General features: G+C 39.0%; 1 protein-coding gene across 1 annotated transcript in view; it reads left to right on the forward strand.

Annotated features, from left to right (window-relative positions):
- Window positions 1-5,504: 5,504 nt before the first annotated feature.
- Window positions 5,505-27,501, forward strand: part of ENTHD1 (ENTH domain containing 1) — a 97,489-nt gene continuing 75,492 nt past the window's right edge. The window contains exons 1-2 of the mRNA XM_045779545.2: window positions 5,505-5,853; window positions 24,767-25,009. Coding sequence (XP_045635501.1) covers window positions 5,505-5,853; window positions 24,767-25,009 — 592 coding nt within the window. The remainder of the gene's footprint in view (window positions 5,854-24,766; window positions 25,010-27,501) is intronic.

Raw genomic sequence — 27,501 nt, forward strand, 5'->3', positions numbered from 1 at the left:
AGTTTTACCAAGATAATAGGATCTCTCAGCTTTGAAGCCTTTACACATGATGTGTCCTTTGCCTCTAATGGCCTTCTCCACTTTGTCTATCCAGTGAGCTCCCTGTCATCCTTTAAGATACAGATGTAAAGTCTTCTCTGAAACCTGCCCTTAAATGCTCCTTGGCAGAATTAGATGCTCTCTCCTCTCTTATTACAAGATACATATCTTGTCACAATCTTCCGTGACGGTGCCTGTCACCTCCACTAGCCTGTAAACTCATGCAGCCTCAGACTCATGCTTTATCTCTGGGTCCTTACAGCTTGGTGGGGTGCCTGGCACAGAGGGGCTGCTCACCGAAGATCAGCTGAATATTTCAACGACAACCCATCAGAGTACCCGAGGCCCTCCCTGGAGGCACTCTGTCACTGCCCATCACGCACACCACTTTTTTTATCCTGCAAACTACCATTACCTTCTTTATGCTTTGAGGCGGAGATCAGCTGCGGCCGCCGTTTCCAGTCAGTTAAAATACATTAGTAACACAAATTGTAAAATTTTTCTTTGAAAGGTGCATGAGGGCAGCATCGCAGCCCTAAGGATTGTTAAACGAAGACATGTGCCTTCATTCCACTTGATATCCGCCGCCCGCCAAAGCTGAGTCATTTTAACCCCTCGCGTCCTTCTTGCTTGATGCCCTGGGAGCCGTGGACACCTGATCTCGGAGAGGCCGGAAGTGAGGGTCCGGAAGTGAGGAAGCGGAAGTGGGGAAGGGCGTGAGCGCTTGGGCCTGGCTGCAGGAGGCGGTCGGCCTAGGACCGAGGGACTTGAATTTGAGCGGGAAAAGGTCCGGACGCCGTGGCTGGACTCTCCCCTCAGGTAGTAGATTCTTGTTTGGGGGTGCAGGCGGGCGTAGAGGGGTTTGCTCCCCGCCTCTTGTCCCAGGCCAGTGCCGTCGCTGACTGGGTGCGGGCGAGAAGGGGCCGAGGATACCACGGTCTGCGTGAGGGAAGGTCCCCATTGTGTGACGCCGTCGTGTCACACTCCCTCCTTCTAGAAGCTTCTGTGTGGCCCAGCCATCCGCTCCAAGTAAACTGCGTGCTTTCCGAGGGGAGTCGGTGGTCGGGCTTATCTGTGTGGCTCCGGGCTTGGCATGGGGCCTGCCTTGTACACAGTGGTCGTTCTGAAGAAATGGATGCCAAGGAAAGACCCTGTCTACAGGAAGTCGATTCTCTCAGCCTTCACCCTTTATGTTCAAAATTCTTTGTCAAGCATCTCATTTCTTCCTCTCAGCTGTTTTTTCTATATGGCGGTTATTCCTTATGCTGCGAATGAGGGAACTGAGGCTCGGTGAAGTTGTTAAACCTTAATTAGGAAATGGCAGAGCAAGACCTCAAGTCCATGCCTTTGGAATACTAATTAAAGTAATGAGATGAGGTAGCTGAATGCCTAGGTGTGAGCACATTGTGAGCATTCAAAAAAAGAGTAGTAGCCCTTTATTCCAGAGGATGGGGACTGTGTCTTGTGCACCTGTTTCTCCATTTCCTAGAATGGAGTCTGCCACGTGGTGAACTCTAGAGAATAGTTGAATGCATTAATGAACACACAGGAGTGCTCCAAAAAGTTGATTTCTCAGCCCCTTGCAGTAATCTTCCCATCCAAACAGTAACACCTCCTAATGCCATGGTATTCTCTATAATCATTCTCCCACAACAATCTTGGCCAGAGCTTATTTTCTCCTGAGTAAACTTAAGTCTATAGGCAGAACCTGTACAAAGAGGAAAGCTGCTCTCTACCCTAAATGCATCTTTCCAGATGCTTCTCACACTCAGCCTCTTAAGATGCCGCTGTTACTGTCCTAGTTCTTTGGGTAAAGTCAGTTCAGCTCCCATTCCTTATTCTCAGTGCTGATATCCAAAGAATTTTGAAGACCAGTTTTCCTCCCAACTCTTTTGGCAGGAAGACCTGAATTGAAGCGAGGCAGTTGTCTTTACTTATTCCAAATATTTACAAGTTTTTGTTGCAGTCACGTTCATGTGTTTGCTTGCTTGTTTAGAGCGGCCTCACACCTTACTGTGGGTATCATGTAATATACAGTATAGGCACTGCGTTACCCTTCAAAAGTCTGAAAAAAATGAGTTTGAATTCCACAATGTCACTTGATAACTTAAATGATTTCTGTTATGATTAAGGTAAAGTTGGGGGAGGAAACAGCCTTTGCCAAAGCATTGTGGAAGTGAGTAAGTCTAGAAAGGACGCCAAGAGACCTTTTCTACCTCATCATGTGTTTATTTTGGAATTATTTAAGGGAGAAAGCTCCTTAATCAAACACTGGTTTTTGAATGTTAGAATCATGTTTTATATTTCCTATATCATCCACAATGCGGTACAAATGGTAGATACTCAAGAAATATTTATTGATTGATTTTAAAATATTTACTCCAAACTCCAGAATTTTACTTGACAGTTACAGGGCTGGAATGTAGTTTTAAAATGTCGTGTTTATAATCCAAAGCTGTAGAATCATTGCAGGTTTATCCTAGGCAGATTCATTCAGTCATTCGGGCATTCACTCAACACTTGTTTCTTGAGTACGTGCTATGTTCTAGGCACTTATTAGGCAATAGGATTATACTGCTTTGTAAATAAGATGGTCACGGTCCCTGCTGTCATGGAATTTCTGGTCTGGTGGTGAAGAAAGCAAATGACAAATATACAGGCGCAGATCATGGTAAGTGCTGTGAAGGAAATAAATCAGGTGCACAAAGAATATGTTGGGAAGATCTAAGTAGCTAGTGTGCTAGCTGAAGGCCTCTCGGAGGAGGTGACCCAGATTGGTGACATGGAATATCTTAACTTGCCTCCGTTTCTAAATATTCTAGGGATTTGGGTAGCCAGAAAACCAAGATTCAGGTGTGAATATTTACACTCTTGGGCACCACTTTTGTCTCAGATGTCACATCACTGTAATTACAATTTCAAGTTTCTGATGATATGAGTAAACTGAACATTTGCATGTAGTCAGGTGTCTAAAACACATAAAACCAACATATAATTTACAACTAACACCAACTGAACTCCTTGTTAATCTGAAAAGATAACAATAGTAGAATGGTGTTTTACGTATTCTACGGTCATGTCACAAAGTACCGTGCATTAGTAAATGGTATTAATTCACTCGTCTAGACTCTTTACTTCGTGGCTTTTCTAATGGTTGGGCATGTATTTAATTTCAGTATGATGTTAAACACATCCATTTTAAGCTACCCTATTGGATTGAAGCCTGTTATTTGATACTTCCCTGGGGCAGAAAATTCATTTAAGAAAACATTTTTTAAATACAAGATAGAGAATATAGGAAAACCTAGAAATTAGAATTTTGTCTCTCCAAAATAGATAGGTAGCTTGCCAAAAAAGAAAAAAATAGCATTTTGATGACTGTTGTTCAATTCCAGCAGGTTATGATTCTAACAGGTTGTTTTTTTTTTAATAGACGTGTGAGGAAACAGATCGATATTTGTTGCTCTAAGCCAGTGTCACAGTGCGTCTCTGCATTGCGTGAGCTTGGTAGAAGGGGAAGGAAGGACAATAGAAAAAGAAAACCCTCATGATTGAAAATTTTAATGGCTTATTGAAACACATTATAAATCTGGTTTTCGCTGCAGGAATGAGTCAGATAAAAATGCCTGTGTTTGAAGTGCAAACGAGAGAAAATCAGAGAATTGTAAAGACACACAACTTCACTTTTTCTTCCTAAGGTTGATGATAGTCTCTTTCTGAGAAATGTTAATTAAACTGATACATTTTCCATCTTGCTTATTTGAGGATGTGTTGTACTTCTACCAAAAAAAAAAAAAAAAAAGGTTAATTACCCCTTCTCTTATTTTTTTGAAAAAGAAAGAATAGCTCATTTAGTTTGCTTCTGAAAATTTATGTCATCCTTAAATACACACACAGAAATTAATCAGACCTGAGCTAGGAGTTGCGAAGGTCAAGGAAGAGAAACAAAACTGAAAACAAGACAAATTTGTTATGGATTTTAATATCTTTTTTGTGCGTGCAGTTTCTCTAGTAAAATCTGATTATAGATCGTTGAGGCTTCACTGGGTCTGGATGCTTGTCAGGGCTTGAAATCAATTAGTACACTATCGTGGTGGCTGTCAGGGTGAATCACCAGGGAAATTGCAAACTAACTGACCCACCTTAATTCGAAGCAATGAAAAAGAAGGAAAGGAATGGTTTCATATGAACTGTGAATTGATCATTCATTCATAAGCATCATTATAGGTTTGGGGGCTGCAGACCTCCTTTAGGTTTTAATATATTTTGTATCAACCTAAATGGGCCTCTCTTTGTGTGCATGTGTTTTGGGATATGACAGATACATGCTGATCACTCCAGGTTTTAGGGAAATTGTTACCGGATTTGAATCATACTATTGACATTGTTTACTCCTAAATGCATACTTCCTTCTCTAAGGCCCAGTAAAGAAAGTAATTTCACCTTTTCCCCGAACTTACTAAACTTACCAGGACTAAAATACTGATCAAGGGTACCATGAGTTAGATGTGGGGTCCCCTGTGGTGCAACTACTTGTGTTAATAGTTGACAACCCTCTCTACTTTCAGATTAACAATAAAGTAGAACATATTTAGATTTGATTCTAGTGACTCGTAGTTCTAAGAAGACTACAACATCTCGATGACTCCAAGATTCAGTTGTTACCATCCTAATTACCTTCAGGACATTTTTTTTTAAATTTTTATTTTATTTTATTTTATTTTATTTTATTTTTAAAGATTTATTTATTTATTCGACAGAGATAGAGACAGCCAGCGAGAGAGGGAACACAAGCAGGGGGAGTGGGAGAGGAAGAAGCAGGCTCATAGCGGAAGAGCCTGATGTGGGGCTCGATCCCATAACGCTGGGATCACGCCCTGAGCTGAAGGTAGACGCTTAACCTCTGTGCCACCCAGGCGCCCCAGGACATATTATTTTTATACATGACAACAAATCTTACGCACGAGATCTCAGAGTACAAGTCCCATTTTCTTCTCCTAAGTTGCCCACTGTCCTGTAATGCTTTAAAATTATTTTTTTCCTGGCCAAAGAGGTTGAATGCTATTCTCTGCAGACATTTTTAGGACTAGAAAGGCCACCTATATTTGTTTAAGTAATATAGGCCAATCCCTTACGAATGATTTTCCCATACTTCTGCTAGGAGAATTTAGATAATGCCCTTAATTCTGGCTGATGTAAGTGAGGGGCTGATTTCTAAGTAAACCTAGATTTTTCAGACTGACTTGGTCTTCTACGGACATTTCGAAAAGTATTTAACTTACATATATATATTTTGTGCTTTGCTTTGCAGGAAATTGATGCCTCATCAAAATGGAGATTAATCATTTGTGTTTGGGAGCAGCAGAACTGGGGACCAATTACCTCTCAAGAGTTTTATAAACCAATTATATTAACTCCTATTCCATTTCTCTCATCCCCATCTCACCTTCAAACTTGTCTTACCTATGGCATTCAGGAGGCAAGTGAAAAACTTTGTGAAAAATTACTCAGATGCTGAAATAAAAGTCAGAGAAGCAACTTCTAATGACCCTTGGGGTCCTTCGAGTTCTCTGATGTTAGATATCAGTGACTTGACTTTCAATACAATTTCTCTGTCAGAGATTATGAATATGCTATGGCAGAGACTCAAAGATCACGGGAAGAACTGGCGCCATGTGTATAAATCCCTTACACTAATGGATTATCTCATCAAGAATGGATCAAAGAAAGTTATTCAGCATTGCAGAGAGGGGTTCTGTAACCTTCAGACACTGAAAGATTTTCAACACATAGATGAAGCTGGAAAAGACCAAGGTAAATGAAATGCCTACAATGCGCCAATAAAGATTAGAGGTTTGGGAGGGGATCATTTTAAACCAGGAGCTGGGGAAAAGCTGTTCTGAAATGTATTAGCCACCTTTCTTCTGGGATAGTTATAGTTTCCCTTTGTGTTGACTCTTGAGGGTCTTCGAGAACAATTTTTTTTTTCCCAAAAAGAGGTGTAAAACTAACACACCTACGTTCCTGATAAAATGATATCTCATAGAAAATGAACAAAGTGAATAAAACAGGAGGCATGGCAGCTTGGTATGATAATGTCACTGTAATTCATAATCATAATTAGACTGGAATTCAGTCATAAATGTAAGGAAGTGTTTCCAAAGACTACAGAATGTTCAAAGACTATCTAGATAGAAGTACTTATATGAATACAAAAATTTAGGTCATAAAATAATCTTGTCGGGGGTGGAGGAGGAGGTGAAGTAGGGGAAGGGTGTGTGGAACACTGAACTGAGATGATTTGGTAGTGTCTGGGATCTACAGTGCTAAAAGAATCAGCACTTCCTCCTCGTCTAATGTAAAATTATAATTTGTACTTAAAGTGAATAGTCTCATGAATCATAAGAAGAGGATAAAATTCAGTGTAGTCTTTGTGTTAAGTATACATTTTTAGAATAGATTTTTTTAAAGAGCAGTGTTAGGTTATAGAAAAATTACACAGAAAGAACAGAGTTTCCACATCCCCTTCCCTATCCATGCGTTGTTTCTCCTATTAACGTCTGGCATTAGTGTGGTGCGTTTGCTACAGCTGACGAACCATTATTAATCCAGTAACTAAAGTCCTTTGTTTAACTTAAGGTTCACTCTTTGTGTTCTCCAGTTCGTGGGTTTTGAAAAATGCTTCTCATGTATGTACCATTCTGGAATGTGTCATACAGCATGGTTTCACTGCCTCAAGAATGCCCTGTGCTCCACCGGTTGGTTCTTTCTCCCCTGCCTAGAACCCTTGGCAACCACGGATCTTTTTATTATCCTTATCGTTTTGCCTTTTCTAGAATGTTGTATAATTAGAATCATACAATATGTAGCTTTTTCAGACTCATTTCTTTCCTTGACAGTATGCATTTAAGATTCTCCCATGTCCTTTTATAGCCCCAGAGCGCCTTTCTTTTTTTTCTTCATGTTTTAAAAATCAGCTTTATTGTGATACAATTCAACATACCATACAGTTCACCCATTTAAAGTATACGACCCTGTTGGCTTTAGGTATATTATTAGTTTTTAAAAATTGTGATAAAATGTAAGTAACAAAATTTGTCATTTTAAGTGTGCAATTCAGTGGCATTGATTCCATTCACAGTGTTGCACAACCATCACCACCATCTGTTTCCAAAACTTTTCATCACCCCAGACAGAAACTCCATAACCATTAAGCAATGACTCTCCTGCTAACCTCTAATCTACTTTCTGTCTCTATACATTTGCCTATCCTGGGTACCTCACGTAAGTGGAATCATACAGTATTTGCCCTATTCTGTCTGGCTTATTTCACATACCATAATGTCTTCCAGTTCATCTGTATTGTAGGATGTATCAAAACTTCATTTCTTTTATAGCTAAAGAATATTCCGTTGTATAAACATACTGCATTTTGTTTATCTGTTCACCAGTTGGTGGAGTCTTGGGTTGTTTTCATCTTTTGGTTATTGTGAGTATTGCTGCAACGAACGAAAGCATCCAAGTGTCACTTTGAGTCTCTGCTTTCAATTCCTTTGGGTGTATCTTTAAGAGTGGAATTGATGGATCAAATGGCAATTCTCTGTTTAGTTTTTTGAGGAACCAGTAACCTGTTTTCCTTAGCGGCCGCCCCATTTTATATTCTTACCAATGATGTAAGAGGATTCCTGTTTTTCCACATCCTTGTCAACACTTGTTATTGTCCATCTTTTTGATTATAGCCATTCTACTGAATGTGAAAAGTAGTATCTCATTGTGGTTTCAGTTCACATTTCTCTAAGGACTAATGATGTTGAGTATCTTTATATGCCCTTGTTGGCCATTTATAGATCTTCTTTGGAGAAATGTCTGTAGAAATCCATTGTCCATTTTTAACTGTTTTTTTTTTTTTAATTGTTGAGTTTTAAGAGTTCTTTATATATCCTGGGGGGCGCCTGGGTGGCGCAGTCATTAAGCATCTGCCTTTGGCTCAGGGCATGATCCCAGGGTACTGGGATCGAGCCCCACATCAGGCTCCTCCTCTAGGAGCCTGCCTCTTCCTCTCCCACTCCCCCTGCTTGTGTTCCCTCTCTCACTGGCTGTCTCTCTCTGTCAAATAAATAGATAAAATCTTAAAAAAAAAAAAAAAAGAGTTCTTTGTATATTCTGGATATAAGACCCCTACCAGATGTGTGATTTGTAAATATCTTCTCCCATTCAATAGGTTGTCTTTTTACTTTCTTATTAAATTTTGATGAAGTCCAATTTATCAATTTTTCCTTTGGTTCTTATGCTTTAAGTACCATATGTAAGAAATCATTGCCTAATCTAAGGTCATGAAGATCATACCTATTTTTTTTTTCTAAGAGTTATATAGTTTTAGCTCTTCCATTCAGACCTTGGATCCATTTTGAGTTAATTTTTGTGTATCGTGTGAGGTAGAAATCCAACCTCATTCTTTTGCTCGTGGATATCCAGTTGTCCCACTACTACTTGTTGAAAAGACTATACTTTCCCTCATTGAATTATATTGGCAGCCTTATGAAAATCAGTCGACCATAGATTGTAAGAGTTTATTTCTGTACTCTCATTTCTGTGCTACTGATCTCTGTGTCTATCCTTACACCAGTGCCACACAATTTTGATTACTGTAGCTTTGTAGTAAATTTGGAAATAAAGTTGAGTGCTCCAGCTTTGTTCTTTTTCAATATTGTTGTGGCCTTTCTGGGTCTCATACATTTCCATATCAGGTTTAGCATTAACTTGTCAATTTCTATAAAAAAGGCAACTAGAATTTTGATCAAGATTGCATTGAATCTGTAGATCAATTTTGAGAATACTGCCATCTTAACATCAGTTCCTCCAATCCAAGAACACAAGATGTCTTCCCTTTTATTTAGGGTCTCCTTTCATTTTTTTTATACATGTTTATAGTTTTCAGTGCACAGGTTCATTTCTTTTAGTAAATTTATTTGTAAGTATTTTATTCTCTTTGATGCTATTGTAAGTGGAAATGTTTTCTTAATTCCATTTTCAGATTATTCATTGCTAATGTATAGAAATACAACTGACCAAGTTATTTTTGTATATTGGTCTTGTGTCCTGCTACTTGCTGAACTCATTTATTAGCTGTAATAGTTTTTTTTTTTAATTCCTTAGGATTTCTTAAACGCAAGATCATGTCATCTGCATATAGAGACAGTTTTACTTTTCCTTTCCAATCTGGATGCCTTTTATTTCTCTTTTTGCTTAATTTCCCTAGCTAAAACCTCCTGTACAATGTTGAATAGAAGTAGTGAGAGCAGAAATCCTTGTCTTGTTCCTGATCTTAAGAAGAAAGCTTTCAGTCTTTCACCATTAGGTATGATGTTAGGTGTAGGTTTTCATAGATGATTGTTATCGTAAGGTTGTTGGAGTTCTTTGCCTAGTTTGTTGAGTGTTTTTATGAGGAAAGCCTGTTGACTTTTGTCAGGTGCTTTTTCTGCATCTATCGAGATGATTATGTGTTTTCTCCCTTCATTCTTTTAATCTGGTATGTTGCATTGATTGATTTCCTTATGGGCACCAACCTTGCATCCCTAGCATAAATTTCACTTGGTCATGATATATATCCTCTTTCTTTTTGAACTGTTTACTTAAGGTCAGGTTTGAGGTTTAAAGATGTTTAGTTATTTTTTTAGAGAGAGTGTGAGAGAGCATGAGCAAGGGGGAGGGGCAGAGGGAGAGGCAGAGAATCACAAGCAGACTCTGCACTGTCCGTGGAGCCTGACATGGGGCTCGATATCATGACCCTGAGATCATGACCAGAGCTGAAATCAAGAGTCAGATGCTTAACCGACTGAGCCACCCAGGCGCCCCAGGTTTGAGGTTTAATGATGAAATTGGAGAAAATCTTCTTGGGTTTCAATCATGCTGTGCTTCTTAATCTAGAAATTGTAAAGGCATCAACTTCCATGAGGATTAAATTTATTATTAAAAATGGAAATAAAATACTAATTAAGGTTTGCCATCCCCAAGAATTAGGTCTTTAAAAAGGCATAATATTTTAGATGATAGTGAATGGAATATAATCAATTTTTTTACTTTACAGAGCAGCTATTTTATCACTGTACTAAGCCCTTTGATGATTTTTTTTAAGTGGAAAGAGAGGATCAGCCCCTGCTCTAAAAAGTTTATGAGTTATTTTGAGATAATTTCATGTAAGCATGGGGGCGCCTGGGTGGCACAGCGGTTAAGCGTCTGCCTTCGGCTCAGGGCGTGATCCCGGCGTTGTGGGATCGAGCCCCACATCAGGCTCCTCCGTTATGAGCCTGCTTCTTCCTCTCCCACTCCCCCTGCTTGTGTTCTCTCTCTCACTGGCTGTCTCTATCTCTGTCGAATAAATAAATAAAATCTTTAAAAAAAAAAAAATTTCATGTAAGCATGAAATTATAAGCAAACAAGCTTATCTATCTATTTATACCTTTTATATGTACAAAGTATGGTATATTTGGATATGTTTAAATTCACTATCATAAAGGTCTTTTAGTTTCCTAACAGTTGAGCTTAGGATCCAAGAAGTAAGCACAAGTATACTATCCTGGACTTTGTAAATACTCCTGATGATTTGATAGCACCAATATGGCAAAAATAATATTACTTATTTCGTTTTTATCTTTTACACATTTATCTTTTTGTGTTTGTTTTCTACAGAGTGTAACATATTAGAATAGTAGCTCTTGGCATAGTTTAATTTATACATAAACAAATGTGTATATAGTGGGGGTGGATGCATGCACAAAAATTTGTTCCTGATCGGGTGTGCAGTCAAAATAATTTGGGAACCACTGGCTCTCAGGATAAAGTCAGGCCCCTTAGCATGCTCCCAATTCACCTTTCTACTCTTATGTCCTTAGTCTTCAATCTAATACATTGCATCTAGCATTACTAATATATTATTTGCTTCCACCTCTCTGTGCTGATACTTAAGATGTTTCATCTTCTTGTAATAGTCATTTCTTGCTATATGTTTGTTGGCTTCCTATTTAGTCATCAAATCCTAGCTCAGAGGTCTTTTCCTCTCTTTCTCCAACTATCTCTTCTTTTTCTCACTGGGCAGCATTAATTGTTGCAGCACTTCATTACTAATGAGTGTGGTGTTTTTTACAGTATATCCATTTGACATATATGTGCATGTATATATGTGTGCATGTGTATGTATACATATATACGTACAGATATATCCCTGACTAGATTCTGAGGGTATGTGTCATATGATAATCATCTTTTTACCGTCAGACCTTGGTACATACTAGACATCAGTAAATTTTTATTGAAGTCATAAAAAAAGCAAGAGACTTGAGGTGAGAAATGTGATCATTGAAAAACTAGTTGATAAGAGTGATTTTGTTGAATCAGAAAAGAAAAAAAGAGAGTGAAGTTTATACTGAGAAATTAATGAAAGAGAAATTGCAGTGATCCAGGTAATCTATAGCTGGATCCTACCTGAGATATAGGTTATCAAGAAGAGACAAAGGAAAAAAAAAAAAAGGAAAAAGAGACCAAGAAAAAAGATAAAAGCAGAAGAAATTGTAGGAAGAAGACCCGTTTTTGTTTGTTTCCTTGATTGGTTTTTACCCTTTGCCTGGAGTGCTCATCCCCAGATACTTGCACTGCTTTCTCCCACACTTCAGATCTCTGCTGAGCCAGTCATCTTATGAGTGAGGCCCCTTATATCTACCCTATTTATGAAAAATCAGCCCTACCCCACTCTTTGCACTGATAAACCCCTAGTCATCTTCTGTTTTATTTTTCTTCATAGCTTTTCTTTTCTGACATAGGGCATATTTTGTTTTATTATTTATTTGTTTTCTCTCTCTTTCTATTAGAACGTAAGTTTCATGAGGGCAGGGTTATTTTATGTCTGCTTTGTCCATGCTCTATCTCCAACATTACGACAGTGCCTATCACACAGTGCCTGCCCGGTAATTAATAGAAGCATTACAGCAGTCTCCCTTATCTGTGGTTTCGATTTCCACAGTTTCAGTTACCTGTGGTCAACCCTGGTCCAGAAGCAGATGATCTACCTTCTGACATATTGTTCCGAAGGTTGGTAGTAGCCGAGTGCTATATCACAATGCCTATGCCATTCACTTCATGTCATCACGTCACATAGACATCATATTTTCCCACATCATCATGTGAAGAAAAGTGAGTGGCGTACAATAAGATACTTTGAGAGCGAGATCCCATTCATATAATAACTTTTATTACGGTATGTTGTTATAATTCTATTTTATTATTGTTAATCTGTTACTGTGCTTAATTCAAAATTAAACTTCATTGTAAGTATGCATGTGTAGAAAAAAACACATATAGGGTTTGATACTATCCAGTTTCAGGCATCCACTGGGGGTCTTGGAAAGTATTCCCCACGACTAAGGGGAGGCAACTGTACTATAGGGGGGAAAGTTGAGAAAACAATTCGGAAAACTTGGGGAACAGGAGAAACTTGTTTTCAAATAGTTCGTTAGTTAACATTGCAAATAAGGTTCTCAGTATGCTTTTCTTCAACCTCCAGGCAGCTTTTCAGATGAAGTAAATTTAAAGCAATGAGTCTAATTATTAAACTGAAAAAATTTACAATAAATACATGATTTTCATTATGTTTCCAGATCTTGGGGACACTCTGTATTGTATTATAGTTTTGGAAATTTTTTAGGTTGACAATTGAACACATTGCTTTCAATTTAGAGGTTCCTTACCTGAAACAGTTTCTAGAATCTATAGGAAAACATTGAACATATTAATTTAAAATGTAACCAACATACTGTTTAAAAATAAGTTTATTCTGTATTCCCCAACTTTTTGGACCCCCTGTATTAGCAAACAAGTTTATAGCATTTAACTACGTGACAAAGACTCTTCTAAACACTTTGCGTGTATTAACTCTTTTAATCTTCATAATAACCCTTTGAAACAGGTTGCAGTATTGGCTCCATTTTACTGATGAGGAAAGTAAGGTACAAAGAGGTTGAATAGCTAGTTCACACAGTTAGTTAGTGGCAGAACCACGATTATAATCTAGACGTTTTGACTCTAGAATCCATGTTCTTAACTACTATATTGTTGAACGAATGATTGAATGAATGAATGATGTTATCCCCATCCTGCTCATGCTGTTAGCTCTTCTACTCCACGCTGTCAACACGTGTCACGTCTCCAGACTTGACCAAGCATTTAACTAGTTACATATAACAGGACGGTTGAACACGTAGGAAGGACCCGAGAACTGAACTAGTTGCGTTCATTAATCTGGGACAGGAACTGAGAAGCTTATCCTTTATTTCATCTGTTTCAGAGTTATTTTAGGCCAAAGATGGTATAAGAAATGTATACCTAATACTCTGTACTTGCAGCAGTCATGACTTAAAATGTCCTTCACTCAAATCTAACTAATTTTATGGTCTTGGACAAATAGCTAGACACAGTTGGCACGGCTGGGCCCGTTTCTTTTATCTCAGTTTTAGGGCCAGTTACAAGTTAGGCTCAAACTCATCAGAAAGGGTACCATGTTCTTGCAGGTGATTCAGGGTCTCCAACTGATAGTCCTGAATCTCCTTGACATTCTCAGGTGGGGTGTAACATTCTCCCTCTTGTGTGCATAACATCTCTATACCTCTGTCATGCCTCTGTCAGAGCACATTTATATACATGCCCATATTTCTTGCAAAACCGTGAATTTCTAAAGGGCAAGAACATCATCCCTAGCACTTACTCCATTGCCTCGGAGTGGGATCACTCAATAGATATTAGATGAATGGATGACTAATACCTTAATACTTCTATACTTTTAGCGGATTTATAACAATTGACTTTCTTGAAGGAATATAAAAAATACAAATGTCAAAGTTGACTCCTTTAACCATAAAATTTCCATCTCTTTACTATAAATTACTTTTTAAAATAGATTTTTAATGCTAACAGTGCTTTATTGAGATATAATTTATATACTATAAAATGCACAGATCTTAAGTGTACAGTTTGATGAATGTTGGTAAGTATAACCAGTCGTCCATATCAAGATAAAGAATATTTCCATCATCCCAGAAATTTCTTTTATCCCCGTTTCCAGTCAATTCTCCCTCTTTCCCAGAGGCAACTGCTATTCTGATTTCTTCTACTGCATAAATTAGTTGTGTTTGTTCTTGAAATTCATACAGATGGAAGCATATGTATTCTTTTGCCTCTGGCTCCTTTATCTCCACTAATGATTTTGAGACTCATGCATGTTGTTACATATGATCAGTAGTATCATTCCTGTTTATTGGTAGGTCCTTTTCCATTATATGAACATCTGACAGTTTGTTTGCCCATCTTCTGTTGATGGGCATTTGGTGTGTATATAGTTCTTGGCTATTAAGAATAAAGCTATTATGAACATTCTTATGTAAGTCTTTGTGGCCATACATACTCCGTTCTCTTGGGCATATGCTCAGGAGTGGTATTTCTGGGTCATAGAACAGGTGTATAGTCGACTAAAGTCTTCTAAAGGGGTTTTTACTATGCTGTACTCCCATCGGCAGTGTTCGAAAGTTTGTTGCTCCACATCCTTGTGAGTACTTAAATACTGTTATTCTTTTTTTATTTAACCAGTCTGATGGGTATATAGCGTTGTTTCAATCTCCATTTCCCTGAAAAGTTGTTGAGCACCTTTTTGTATGATTAGTGGGCATATGAACATCTTTTGCCTATTCAAGTGTTTTGCCTATTTTCAGTTTTTAATTTTTTTTGCTTATTTTTGATTTAATTTGTAGGGCTTCTTTATACATTTCGGATATCAGTCCTTTGTCACATACATGGATTACAAGTATTTTCTCCAAGTTTGTGGCTTGCCTTTTTACTTTCTTAATGTCTTTTGATAAAGTGCAGTGTGTTTTTTCCCTTTATGGCTGATGCCTTTTGTGTCTTGTCTGAGAAACTTGCCTACCCCGGGGCCATGAAGAAATTCTCTTATGTTTTCTTCCAGACATCTTACAGTTTTTTTTTTTTAAAGATTTTATTTATTTATTCGACAGAGATAGAGACAGCCAGCGAGAGAGAGAACACAAGCAGGGGGAGTGGGAGAGGAAGAAGCAGGCTCAGCGGAGGAGCCTGATGTAGGGCTCGATCCCATAACAACGGGATCACGCCCTGAGCCAAAGGCAGACGCCCAACCGCTGTGCCACCCAGGCGCCCCCAGACACCTTACAGTTTTATCTAGGTCTGTGATTGATCTGGAATTAACTTTTGTGTCTATTGTGAGGTAGAAGTAAAGTTCATTCTTTTCCATGAGGCATCTAGTTGTCTGAGTTATTAGATTTTAATAATAGAGCATTTTCATGTACGGTACCTCATTTGAGCCTTACAACATCTTAGAAGTATGAAGAATATGTGTTATCTCTCTTACAGAGATGAGGAGCTAACACTCAGACAGATTAAGTTATTTAGGTAAGGTTGCACAGCTAATTAATGACTGAACATGATTAAAGCTCATACATCCTAATACTATTTAGTCCTATTCTATTATTATGCTACACAGCCTCTCCTAATTGAGTTTTTAAAAATATCCTAACGAAGTTTCACTGAACTACTAGAGTGAACTTAATTAAAATTGTCTGAAAAACACCCAATTGAATGTTTCATACGATCAGATTATTTATTTATACAAATTATGGTATTCCTTTTATAAAACCAATCCAGGTTCTCGGAAATGTGTGCATTATAAATTTATGTACTACTTTATTTTCAATTAGGTAAGTCATGAGATTGCAGTTAATTTTGTTTAAATGGGCCATTTTATATGTACGTACACTCACTTAAAGATAGATTTCTTTGAAAAGGTACATTTTAAAAAGACAAATTTTCAGTGTTGTTAAAAAGTTATGTTGGGGCACCTGAGTGACTCAGTTGGTTAAGCGTCTGCCTTTGGCTCAGGACATGATCTCAGGGTCCTGGGTTCAAGCCCCACATTGGGCTCCCTGTTCAGTGGGGAGTCTGCTTCTCCCTCCCCCTCTCCCCCCTGCTCCTGCTTTCTCTCACTCATACACTCTCTCTCTCTCTCAAACAAAATAAATAAAATTTGGGGCACCTGGGTGGCTCAGTCGGTTAAGCATCTGCCTTTGGCTCAGGTCATGATCCCAGGGTTTTGGGATCTAGTCCCGCATTGGGCTCCCTGCTCAGTGGGGAGTCTGCTTCTCTCTTTCCCTCTGCCGCTCCCCTGTGCTCTTCTCTGTCTTAAATAAATAAATACAATTAAAAAAATAATAAATAAAATCTATTTTCAAAAAAAGGTATGTTAAGTAGTTTAAGTAGAAGTAACTTAGTGCGCAGTGGTGACATTACTGCCATTTTAGTTTTCCACCGTCATTATCAGTCATCTAATTTGGGGAATTAGGCGCTTCACACTTATATCCATGGCTGATTTTGTACAAACTGCCTCTCTGCCTCCAGGATTGGCCCTTACCAATCACCTACCCATTTGCTCACTGACATTTAATGTCTTAGAGTAGGAAGTAAGCCTCATAAGCCAGAGTTAAGAGATACAAATCAAAATGTAAAAAGCAAGGACTCTGGGGGCGCCTGGGTGGCACAGCGGTTAAGCGTCTGCCTTTGGCTCAGGGCGTGATCCTGGCGTTATGGGATCGAGCCCCACATCAGGCTCCTCCACTGGGAGCCTGCTTCTTCCTCTCCCACTCCGCCTGCTTGTGTTCCCTCTCTCGCTGGCTGTCTCTATCTCTGTCGAATAAATAAATAAAATCTTAAAAAAAGAAAAAAGCAAGGACTCTGGAAGATGTGATACATTTATATTTTTACACTAGTTTAGAAGTTATTAAAATCAATTTTTTTTTTTTGAGGAGTAAGAGGTTTTTTTTTGAGTTTAGGTTCTCACAGAAGGGGAGAAAACACCAGGCATTTGGGCCCTGAGAGGGTTTGGAGAAAGAGGGAACGTGGGCAAGTAGGAGAAAAAAGGAATGGTTGGAATTTCCCTTTCAAGGTGACTAGAATAAATTAAACAGAGCCAAGATATCTGGAAAGAGTGAGTTCAAGAAAAAGAAAATACTTAAAAGTGCAAAAGAATTGCTTTAGATGTTGGTTAGCTGTATTAAGACTCTAAAAGCTGAATAACTGAAATCTGAGGGTATTCCTTCTTTTACAGGAGGGACAGAACATGGGGGGCCAGGTGTGAGGCAGGCATTTCCCAGGCATGTGGGGTAGTGGCTAAGCACTGTGGGAAGAATCTAGCTTCCCAGTGCATTAGGCTTGATTTTCTCTGTATAGCTGTCAGAAAGCTGTAGTCGGAATTCTCTAACCATCAAACCCACCTGATGGAAGGTGGTGGGTGGATTCATTAGTGCAAGGTAGACGTGCTCATTTACAGAGAGGTGGATTAATTAACACAAGGCTGCTGAACAAATGTGATTTCCTGTAACAAACATTCTTATAGTTTTGATGAACAAATGAATTTCCTTTAAACAAACATACAGGCTTTGGGTCATCATAAGCCTGTTCTGTTACTGTTAACAGTTTTCTGTTATTTTAAGAGTTACTTTAAAGTTATATTACTGTGAGTTCAAAGAAAACCTCTGTACCTAAAACAGTTGAGTATTTTTGATCACCTTTTGTTCCTTTGAACAAATACAGTCATTGGTCATCATGACAGCAAGAAACAAACCATGAATCTGTTTAGACTTCAGTGTGCTAGTCCAGGCAGTCTTCCCACGTTGCTCTTTACATATTGTGGCCCGTGGACAGGAGAGCACAGTAAACAAACAAACAGGGGAGAATAACCAGTTTAGCACTTCGGTGCTGTGTCAACACAATTGTTCTCTTCTCAAGGTTCTCATCAAATAAAAAAGCTTACATTTGTATGCTAAATGCAGTCAAAGAAATTAAAGTCTATATTGTGGTCTTTCTGTAGAGCCAGTCTCTACCTTCTAGCTTATTATTAACTTTATGATTTGGGGAAACTTTTTTTACTCCCCCTAAACTTACTTTTCTCATCTGTAAAATGGACTTCATGAGGATTGGAGATAATGTCTGAAAGGCAGGCACCTAGTAAGTCATCAGTCAATATTAGCTAATACTATTAATCCTTGACATATTTTTACTTTTATTACTTCTATTTCCTGCAATGTATGTTCATGTCTAAATAACGTCCAGTGCAACCATTCACTGGGAAGGGCTTTGCCACTGCTCTGTTTCCGCGGTTTCTGCCCATCCGATGAACTTTGCCCACACATCTGCTGAAGCACGCTGCTGTTATGACCCAAGTACATGTCAGTCTCCTTCACTGGACTGTGGGGTTTGGAGGGTACCTCTGTTTTTTCACACAGTTTGGTGGAGATGCCGAATAAATGTTTGCTAACTGTACAGCTGACTAGTGGGCTACTGTAGGTCCAAGAAGGGATTGGTAGCCTTTTTTTTTTTTTTTTTTTTGATTGGTAGCTTTTACGAGCTTCTCATTATCCTAAATGCTCTTCTGTTTTTCTACAGTGTTTCTGCAGACAGGTTTATTTTTATTTCTCCTGCTTCATTTTTGGAGATCGTTTTTGATGTGAGGATTCATGTCTTTTCTGTAAAATTCCAGCCCCTTTTGCTCTGAATATTGCTTTTTTGTGATTACCATAATTTTCTTCTCTTGAAACTTCTTCCAAGTGAATACCGGGACTTGCAATCTGTCCTTTATGACTTTTAATTACTCTTTTTAATCTTGTTGCCTCTCTGCGCTGTATTTTGGAAGAATTCCTTAATACTATTCTTCAATTTTCTATTCAACTGTTAAATTCTGGAGTTTATCTTGGATGAGAGTTTTTTTCTTTTTAATCTCACTGACTATAGTTTTCATTTCTAGGATTTTTAATTGGCTGTTTTCATACCCATCTGTTTTTATTTCATGTCTGCCTATTTTTGTTTTGTTTCATAATCTCATATTTCTTGTTGTGGATATGATTCCTGTATTAATCTCTCTTAATCGCATTTACTTAAAAAATCTTTGTTTAGGGGGCACCTGGGTGGCTCAGGTGGTTAAGTGTCTGACTCTTGATTTCAGCTCAGGTCATGATTTCAGGGTCCTGAGATCAAGCCCCACATCGGGCTCCCACTGGGCGTGGCACCCGCTTGGGTTTTTGTCTTCTCCTTCTCCCTCTGCCCCTCCTCCCCCCACCCCTGCCTGACGCATGTGTGCTCTTTCTCTCTCTCAAATAAATAAATAATAAATACATAAAAATAAAAATCTTTGTTTATGATTTTATGTCTTTAACAATATAGAATATTGATTTATGGAAGATCTTACAGAATCCTATAGAACATTGACTTCATTTGGAGTGAAGTTGTGTTTTGATTGCTGCTTTTATCAGCCATCTTTCTTAAGCATTAGATTTTTTAATAAAACTATTTTAAAATTTTAGTTTTCTGTCTTATTTTGACTGGAGGATCCTTCCTCCTCCATCTGTGTTCACCCCTTTATGTTGGTTTTCAGTTCTTGCCACCCAGGTCCTTAGATCCTCCAGTACAGCCCTTATAAAGTCACCTCAGGGCTCCTGCCCTGTGATAGAACCAGAGTGTCTTAGATGCAGTCACTGAGGTGGTGGGTGGCTCGGTGTAGTTCCCAGCCTTAAGGCTGCACGTGTGTCTTCTAGCTTCTAGACCCACAGCTACAAATATGTGACAGCCCAGGAAGCAATTAGCAGGTGGGTTTTTTTCCTTCTATTTCTTTTCTTCTCAGCCTTTTCTCACAAACTCAGATACCCCCTAACATCACAGAGTGAGACCAGCTCTCGTTCCGTAACAGCTGCGGAGTCAAACTCGTGGCTGCCGGATCAAGAGCCCAGCAGCCCTGGGGCTTTAGCCCTGCTCATTGCCTTTTCATTTCTCATATATTTCTGGCTTGTGAAGGTTTTTATCTTGTTTTCGAGACTGGCGATGTCTGTCACTGCTATGTATTCGGAGCAGAGCAGAGGGGTACTTTGAAGCATGGACTTACCATGCCAACTTGACTGAAGGTTTTTTAGCATGAACATACTGCTCCCCTCCCTCCCCACCCCACCCTCACCGTCACCCTCACCTCCGGAGACACTATAGAGGATAGAGGATAAGGGAGACTCGAGATAAATAAATAATTCAGAACACCACAGGCAAAAAATGAGCAGGGTCTCAACTAGGGGAGATGGAGAGGAGAGGATGGATTTAGAAGATACTTAGTTGGGGGGCGCCTGGGTGGCACAGCAGTTGGGCGTCTGCCTTCGGCTCGGGGCGTGATCCCGGCGTTATGGGATCGAGCCCCACATCAGGCTCCTCTGCAATGAGCCTGCTTCTTCCTCTCCCACTCCCCCTGCTTGTGTTTCCTCTCTCGCTGGCTGTCTCTATCTCTGTCAAATAAATAAATAAAATCTTTAAAAAAAAAAAAAAAGATACTTGGTACCATCTAAGTGTGGGGCCATGAATGTTCATATTTCAGGCTTAGAAAGGAGATAACTGGGGCGCCTGAGTGGCTCAGTCATTAAGCGTCTGCCTTCGGTTCAGGGCGTGATCCCGGCATTCTGGGTTCAAGCCCCACATCAGGCTTCTCTGCTGGAAGCCTGTCTCTTCCTCTCCCACTCCCCCTGCTTGTGTTCCCTCTCTCTCTGGCTGTCTCTATCTCTGTCAAATAAATAAAATCTTAAAAAAAAAAAAAAAAGAAAGGAGATAACATTCATTGAGAAAGAAATATAGGAAGAAGAGTAAATTTTGGTTGGTTAGTGGGTCAGGTATGGAGGGAGGGGTGTTAGGATATTTTATGACCACAGTTTCAAGCTGAATACATATTTTTCTAGAAGTCTGGTGTGTGTCTTTGCTGCTGGCACATCTCATTGCCCAACATCTTTGAATTTACCATATTTCCAGATCCCTTCACACGATGCTCATTTGTGCATTTACAGAGACTCCTCCCCTGCATTTGGGACATTTTTTCTCAGCATGTTCCTTCATTTATTTAACAGACATTTCTGAAGTATCTCTTAAGTGAACAAGTATAATTCTGGCCTCCATGGATGTTATACTGTAATGGAGGAAAAAGACACTTATCAAATCAATAAGCAATTACAGCCTGTGGAAGTGCTGTAAGAGACGAGTGCAGGTGCCCGCAAGTGTGGCAACCAGGCCTGACCATGCGTGTGCAGGGGGAGCTGGGAAGGGCTTGCTATCTCTCAGCGGGAGCCTTCATGAAGATGTGAAGTCCGAGCTCTTCCCTCTGCCTGAGCCGCTGGCTTCTTCTCGCTGTTCAAGATGTGTAGCACCTCACTGTTCTTTATTTTCCTCCAGAGCATTTATTTTTTTTCTGAAATTATCTTGGTAGGGGTCTTGTCTTTTTTCCCCTTACTTGTGCTTCTAGAACAATTCCTGAAACTTAATTGTTCAAAAAATGATCAAATGACTGCCTAAGTGAATAAGTGAGTGTCCTTGGATATTGGTCTGGCACATAGTTGCTCTAGTGATTTGTAGGTCCTTGTCCTTCGTCTGAGTTTGGAAAGCCTCCTCAAGTTGGCTTTCTGTTCATTCATTTTTCTATCTTGTTGACTCTCCCCTCACTCTACTGGGCCTTTCTGATGGGGCTGCCAGTGGGAGCATCCCACCCTCTGGCCAAGGGGGTGGGCATGTGACTTTCAAGCTGGGCCAAGCTGAGTCATTCTCCTGGATTTTTCCAATTTGCTTGAGGGAAGAGAGAGGCTTCTCAGGTCGCAGAGTGTGAGGCATGAACCTGGAGCTGTCTGTGGCCAGCCCACATTCAGATGGAGGAAGCCAATCTGCAGGAGGAGAAAATGAAGGCATTACACAGGGGGAAGAAGGGCCGGGAGAGGGAAAAGGAGTCCCAGTAGTTCTCTAGTCTCTGCCTCTTTTGTACTTGAGGCCCAGTTGCAACCTCTGGTTTTCCCATGGCCGGTTCAATATAAGTTTCTGTCACTTTTAACCCAAAGATTCCTAATTAAAGCAGAAGATAGGTTAATTTTTACTTTACCCTTCACCTCAATAACAGGCTTTGCGTCTTGATGTATCTTTGGGTATCAATCTGTTTCATAGTTTGATTTCTCATTTCAAAGAATCCATGTTCTTCTCCCTCCCTTTGTCTCTCTCTCTCTCTCTCCTTCCCACCGTCTTCCCCCCTTTTTATTTCTGTCTTTCAGATACAAAGCAGTTACTTCCTAACATGTGTTCTATTCCAGTACAATTCCGTTTTAGTGCTATGTCCCTCCTTTCCTTTCAGAAACATATTCCTTAGCAGTGAGGAGACGCCATCTTGTTAGTACTATTGTTATTATCTAACTCATCCTTGAAGCACGTTTATTGGGTTCTTGGATTTTTTTCACTTTCAATGGAGCGAGAAGTAAACCACTGTGGCTTGACCTTCCCGATGCTGTCAGCAGCTCCCTCAGGGAGGAGCCCTGATATTTCAGGGAGAAGTGCTTCCTCATTGTGGCTGGCTTTCTCCTTGATGTACCTGCTGGGACCTTTGAACTTTTGTAGTTGCTTTCAAGTCCCACCAGTTCATGCAGACTCCAAGTGAAATAATCCACATCTGTCCCGTAATTTCTAGTACTGACCTCTTGTAATTAAGGGTGTTGCAAGAAACTCTTTCAGGCCAGGCAACTTTCTCAGGCAGCTACATTGTAAATTGGCACTCAGTATCTTTCATCCATCTGGTTCCATTTGTATTATGTCAAGGAGAAAATGGAGACTTTTTGTAATTTGCTCCTTTATCAATTCATTTACTCAGTAAAGATTATTTCCTATGTGCCAATCATTCTTGCAGACACTGGCGATACTGGGGGAATGAGGCTCTCTGCCTTCATGGAGCTTGTATTGTAGGTAAGGAAACAAACAGTAAACAAGTAAACAAATGTATACATATTCTTATTCTTATTATATATTATTATATATACATTACGTATATATATGATTATATAGACACACAAATATATATTTATACATATATATACACACACACATATGTGTATATATATAACAATAGCAGGTAGTGATAAAATAGGTAAGGGAATAGAGAGTGATGGGAATGGGGCAATTTTAGAGAGGGTGGGCAGAAGGAAGTCTTCTCTGAGGGGGTGACATTTGAGTAGAGACTTGAATGAATTAGGGACCTAGCCATGCAGAGTCCCTGGCAGAAGCAACAGCTAGCACACAGCTTGCAGGAGACAGAGAGCCTGGTGTGATTACAGAATAAGGCAGTCGGGATGGCTAGAGTAGAAGGAGAGAGAGGAAGCAGGAGATGAGGTTTTGTAAAGTTAGAAATGGAAAAACAAGTTTTTCACCCCTTCCCCCAAACCAAGCTATAGCAGTTTTCCAGGGAAAAGTAGTGTCTGGCACTTTGTCCCCAAGGACTGACAGTCACAGCAGGCTTCTATCAGGCAACACCGAGTGGTAACCTAAAACACTGCGGGATTTTTTGTTTATGGACTACAAATTACTCATAGGAAATTAAGGGTGTCGAGAATGATACGGTTCACTGCAGTTATAAAAGAAGTTTGAAAGGAGGAGGTGATTAAGAAATGAAATTAAGAGTAGATAAAATAATCTTGGGAAAGATGGCAACTTGAGCAAAGGTTTCTGTCACTGTCCGTAGCAGTCCTTTATGAAATGACTGGCAGAGAACATGTTGGCCTCTTTTGTCTAAAGGCGCCCTACATTTGACCATTTCTCATTACTTCCACTACTAGTAAGTTATAGTTGCATATATTCATGCTTTAATTCTTCATGCTTAAGCCCAAAATGAACATAGTAGTGGATCTTTAGAGACTTTTCATTTTACTTTTGTAAAAAGGCTTGGGAAAACATGAGATGTTATGAGTTGGTCCCAAGATGTGGAGAGGGAAGTGGTTTTCCTTTACCATTTTTCGTGGGAGGGGATTGAGAATAGTAATAATACTACTATATATTTGAATGAGTACACTTTTATATCTGTGAATTACACTGAACAGTTATACTTCTACTGGTTTTCACATAAAAAACTCAAGCCCAGACAGACCACCTAACATATCAGAATGAGACAGATGGTTAAGGACAGCATTGTCATTAGGATTCTGGTCTTAGACTGTGCTCTGGCACTCTATTAATGGCATCAAGTTGTTTTGATAAGATTTAGGTCAAAGAAAATCTAATTGTCCTCCCTACTCTTGTCCCACCCCAACTGTACTCCTTTAAGGTAGCCAATATTAACAATGCTATGGGGACACAGCTGGCCATCTGCCTGCCCATCCATCATCCATCCATCCATCTACCCATGTATTTCTCTGCCCTGTGTACATATATAATGATTGATTTTTCCCTGTGCGTTACTGATTTGAATGATACCATATTACCCAAAATCTTTAGCTATATGTCATGGTCATATATCTAGATCTAATTTATTCCTCTTCTTTTATGCCTTTATTGTTTAATTTATTGCAGGATATGTATTGCTTTTAAAAGGAAACAGCATATTTAAAGTGAAAAATGTCATGTCAATATGTGATATGATTTCATCATACATTTAGTTACTTCTTAAAGTATAAGAAAAGGAGTACTTATCGACAACTCCAATGAAACTCAGGTTTCCCTTTCACTTGCTACAGATTTTTTCACTTCGTTACATTGCTTACATTTTTTTCCTAATTTTCTTTAGAATAAAAATTGGACCCTCAATGAATATTTCCTTCCTATGCAAATTCAATGTATTTTTCAGGTTATTATATCCGGGAAAAGTCTAAGCAAGTCATAACATTGCTGATGGATGAACAGTTGCTGCACAGAGAGAGGGAAGTAGCATGTCGGACAAGACGGCGTACCTCCTACTCTGTGACATTTCCTAAAAGATTACCTGGTACAGCTAACTCACCAACAGCATGTGCTTCTGCCCACACACCAGAAACTCCTGCTTCAGAGAGGAAACGTAAGCTTCTTAAGGTTGCAAGGCTACGTTATAAAAGTACGTATAATGAACATTGGCCTACAATGTAGTAGGTATCATTTAAGAACAATTAAAAAATAGGGGCGCCTGGGTGGCACAGCGGTTGGGCGTCTGCCTTCGGCTCAGGGCGTGATCCCGGCGTTATGGGATCGAGCCCCACATCAGGCTCCTCTGCTATGAGCCTGCTTCTTCCTCTCCCACTCCCCCTGCTTGTGTTTCCTCTCTCACTGGCTGTCTCTATCTCTGTCAAATAAATAAATAAAATCTTTAAAAAAATATATATATATATAAAACATTAGGTTTTGGTAGTGAAATATTAATACTATACTAGTACTCCTGTTACTTTGTTAGGCATTGCATTGTACAAAACAAAGCTGAAGAATAATAGCAGAACACTTTGACTATTTTCAGATGCAGTTTATCTGGGTTTCAAATAAAATGGGATTTTTGAGCTTAAATGGGATTAAAGTAGTGACTACTTATTTGTCATCATGATTCATTTTAAGATTTTAATCGTAAGTGGAATGTGAGACTCAGGGTCTGGGTATCTGTGCGTTTTGTGCTGTTTGATCCTGCCAATCAGGAAATCAACATTTTCTTAAATGTGCCTCAGAATTCTGAAAGTCTCTAAAACTCCTACAGGACGACAGTGCCTTGTATTATATAACTCTTTCCTTTGCCTGAAATTTTAAGTATGAATTGAACTTTTTCAAAAAGGGATTTGTTTGTAATGTTACAGAAATCATTAGGAAAATGCAATTATCTTTTCTATTAAATTTGCTAAAATATAAAGGAATGTCATTGTGCTCTGTATTCTCTGGCACAAACCCTGTTGATAAGTTTTGTATAAAGAATGGACAGTTTGAGGAAGCAAAAAACATTAAAGAAATGTGACTCGAATCACTGTCCCTTGAAAGGAACTAAACTTTGTGCTGGAAGTGAGGGACACAGTAGGAGGAACAGAGAGTTAAAAGTATTTTCAGAGGTTTGCCTCCTAGCTTTATCATGTAACTCTATTAAGCAAGATCCTGAAAGAGCTGCAGGTATTCAGTATGAACAGATGTTCCAAATGTCAGTTCAATATGGAAATTAAGAATGTTAATAGTAATACCAACATGGAACAATCCTGCTAAAAATCACGAAAGTACTTCTTTGACTCAGTCAAGAGTTCTCAAATGTTCACTCAGCTTGTGCTTCTGTGGACTAGAGAGATGGAAAGACTGTAAAAGACAGTAAATGCCATCTATATGCTTCTAAACATAACCTCTTTCTTTAGGGTTGCCATTTTATTTTGAAATAAATCTCCAGGAGTGATAAGAGACTCATTCCAAAATTTTCTCATGGAAGCCTTCAGTCCAAAGTAATACAGAAAAAGAGTTACAGAGCAAAATCACCAACTATAACTCACCCCAGAGTTTCTTCATTCCTTTTGCTACTTCTCTGTTGGCTTTCTTCTTCTCCCTCCATTGCTTTTCTCTCTTGCTTTCTCTTTCATTATAGACTTATATTTATGGAATTTATTTGAAATTTGCATATCGAGCAGAAATTTGGAGCTATAGCAGTGAGTAAAACATAGTCCCTTGCATCATGGAGCAAATATTCTAATGACAGAGACAGATACTATTCACACATAAACAAAATAGATATAAAATATTATGTTAGGTACAATTCCTGTAAAGAAAAGGAAAGCAGTATTGGGGACAGAGAGTGACAAGGATGGCTTTACTTTTAGGTCAGGGAGTGAGGGAAGGCCTTTTGGAGGACGTGGGAATTTAGACAGAGACCCAAATGAAGTGAGGGACAATCCATGTATATGTGGGTTGTTCCAGGCAAAGGGAACTCCCAGTGCAAGCTGGAGCGAGCTTGGCGTACTTACCTGTAAGCTTAAGAAATGAACCTTGAAATTGCCAAAGAAGTAGCTCAGCTCTGAGCCATCTTTATGATTGATACAAGGAAATCAGGTTTATTGCTTTATAGTCACTGTTTTTTTAACTCCAAATGATATTCTCTAGCTTTATGACACATCTTATTCACCAAACTGAGCTTGGAATGACTTTTGACTGTTTTTAAAGTCAGTCTACCTTCAAATGAAGTTTTGCTACAATTAATTTTTTTTCCTATCACAAACATATATCGAGTACTTACTATATGCCAGACACTGTTCCAGGACTGGTAACCAAATTGGGTGTATTTCTGCTCTCTTGGAAGTTATATCTAGTGATGGCTTTCAGCGTGTTTAAAAAAAAATGTTAAAAAAGGAGTTTTGGTGAATGATGGCATCATCAAAATGAATTTATAGTAAGAGTACTACTTAAAAGTGAATAGTGAATGTTTAGATGTAAAAACTTGGTAAATTTGTTAAATTATTTAAAAACTTCATTTATCCATCACTCTGTATATATACACATACATACTAGATACATAGATGTGTGTGTTTGCGTTCAAAAAAGAGTAATTATATCAAGCTTAGCAATACTAACCATTTCCACATAGGCATTTGAATCTGAAGT

The sequence above is a fragment of the Ursus americanus genome, chromosome 17 (assembly GCF_024610735.1).
Source record: "Ursus americanus isolate L20-20 chromosome 17, mUrsAme1.1.p, whole genome shotgun sequence".
NCBI lineage: Eukaryota > Metazoa > Chordata > Mammalia > Carnivora > Ursidae > Ursus > Ursus americanus.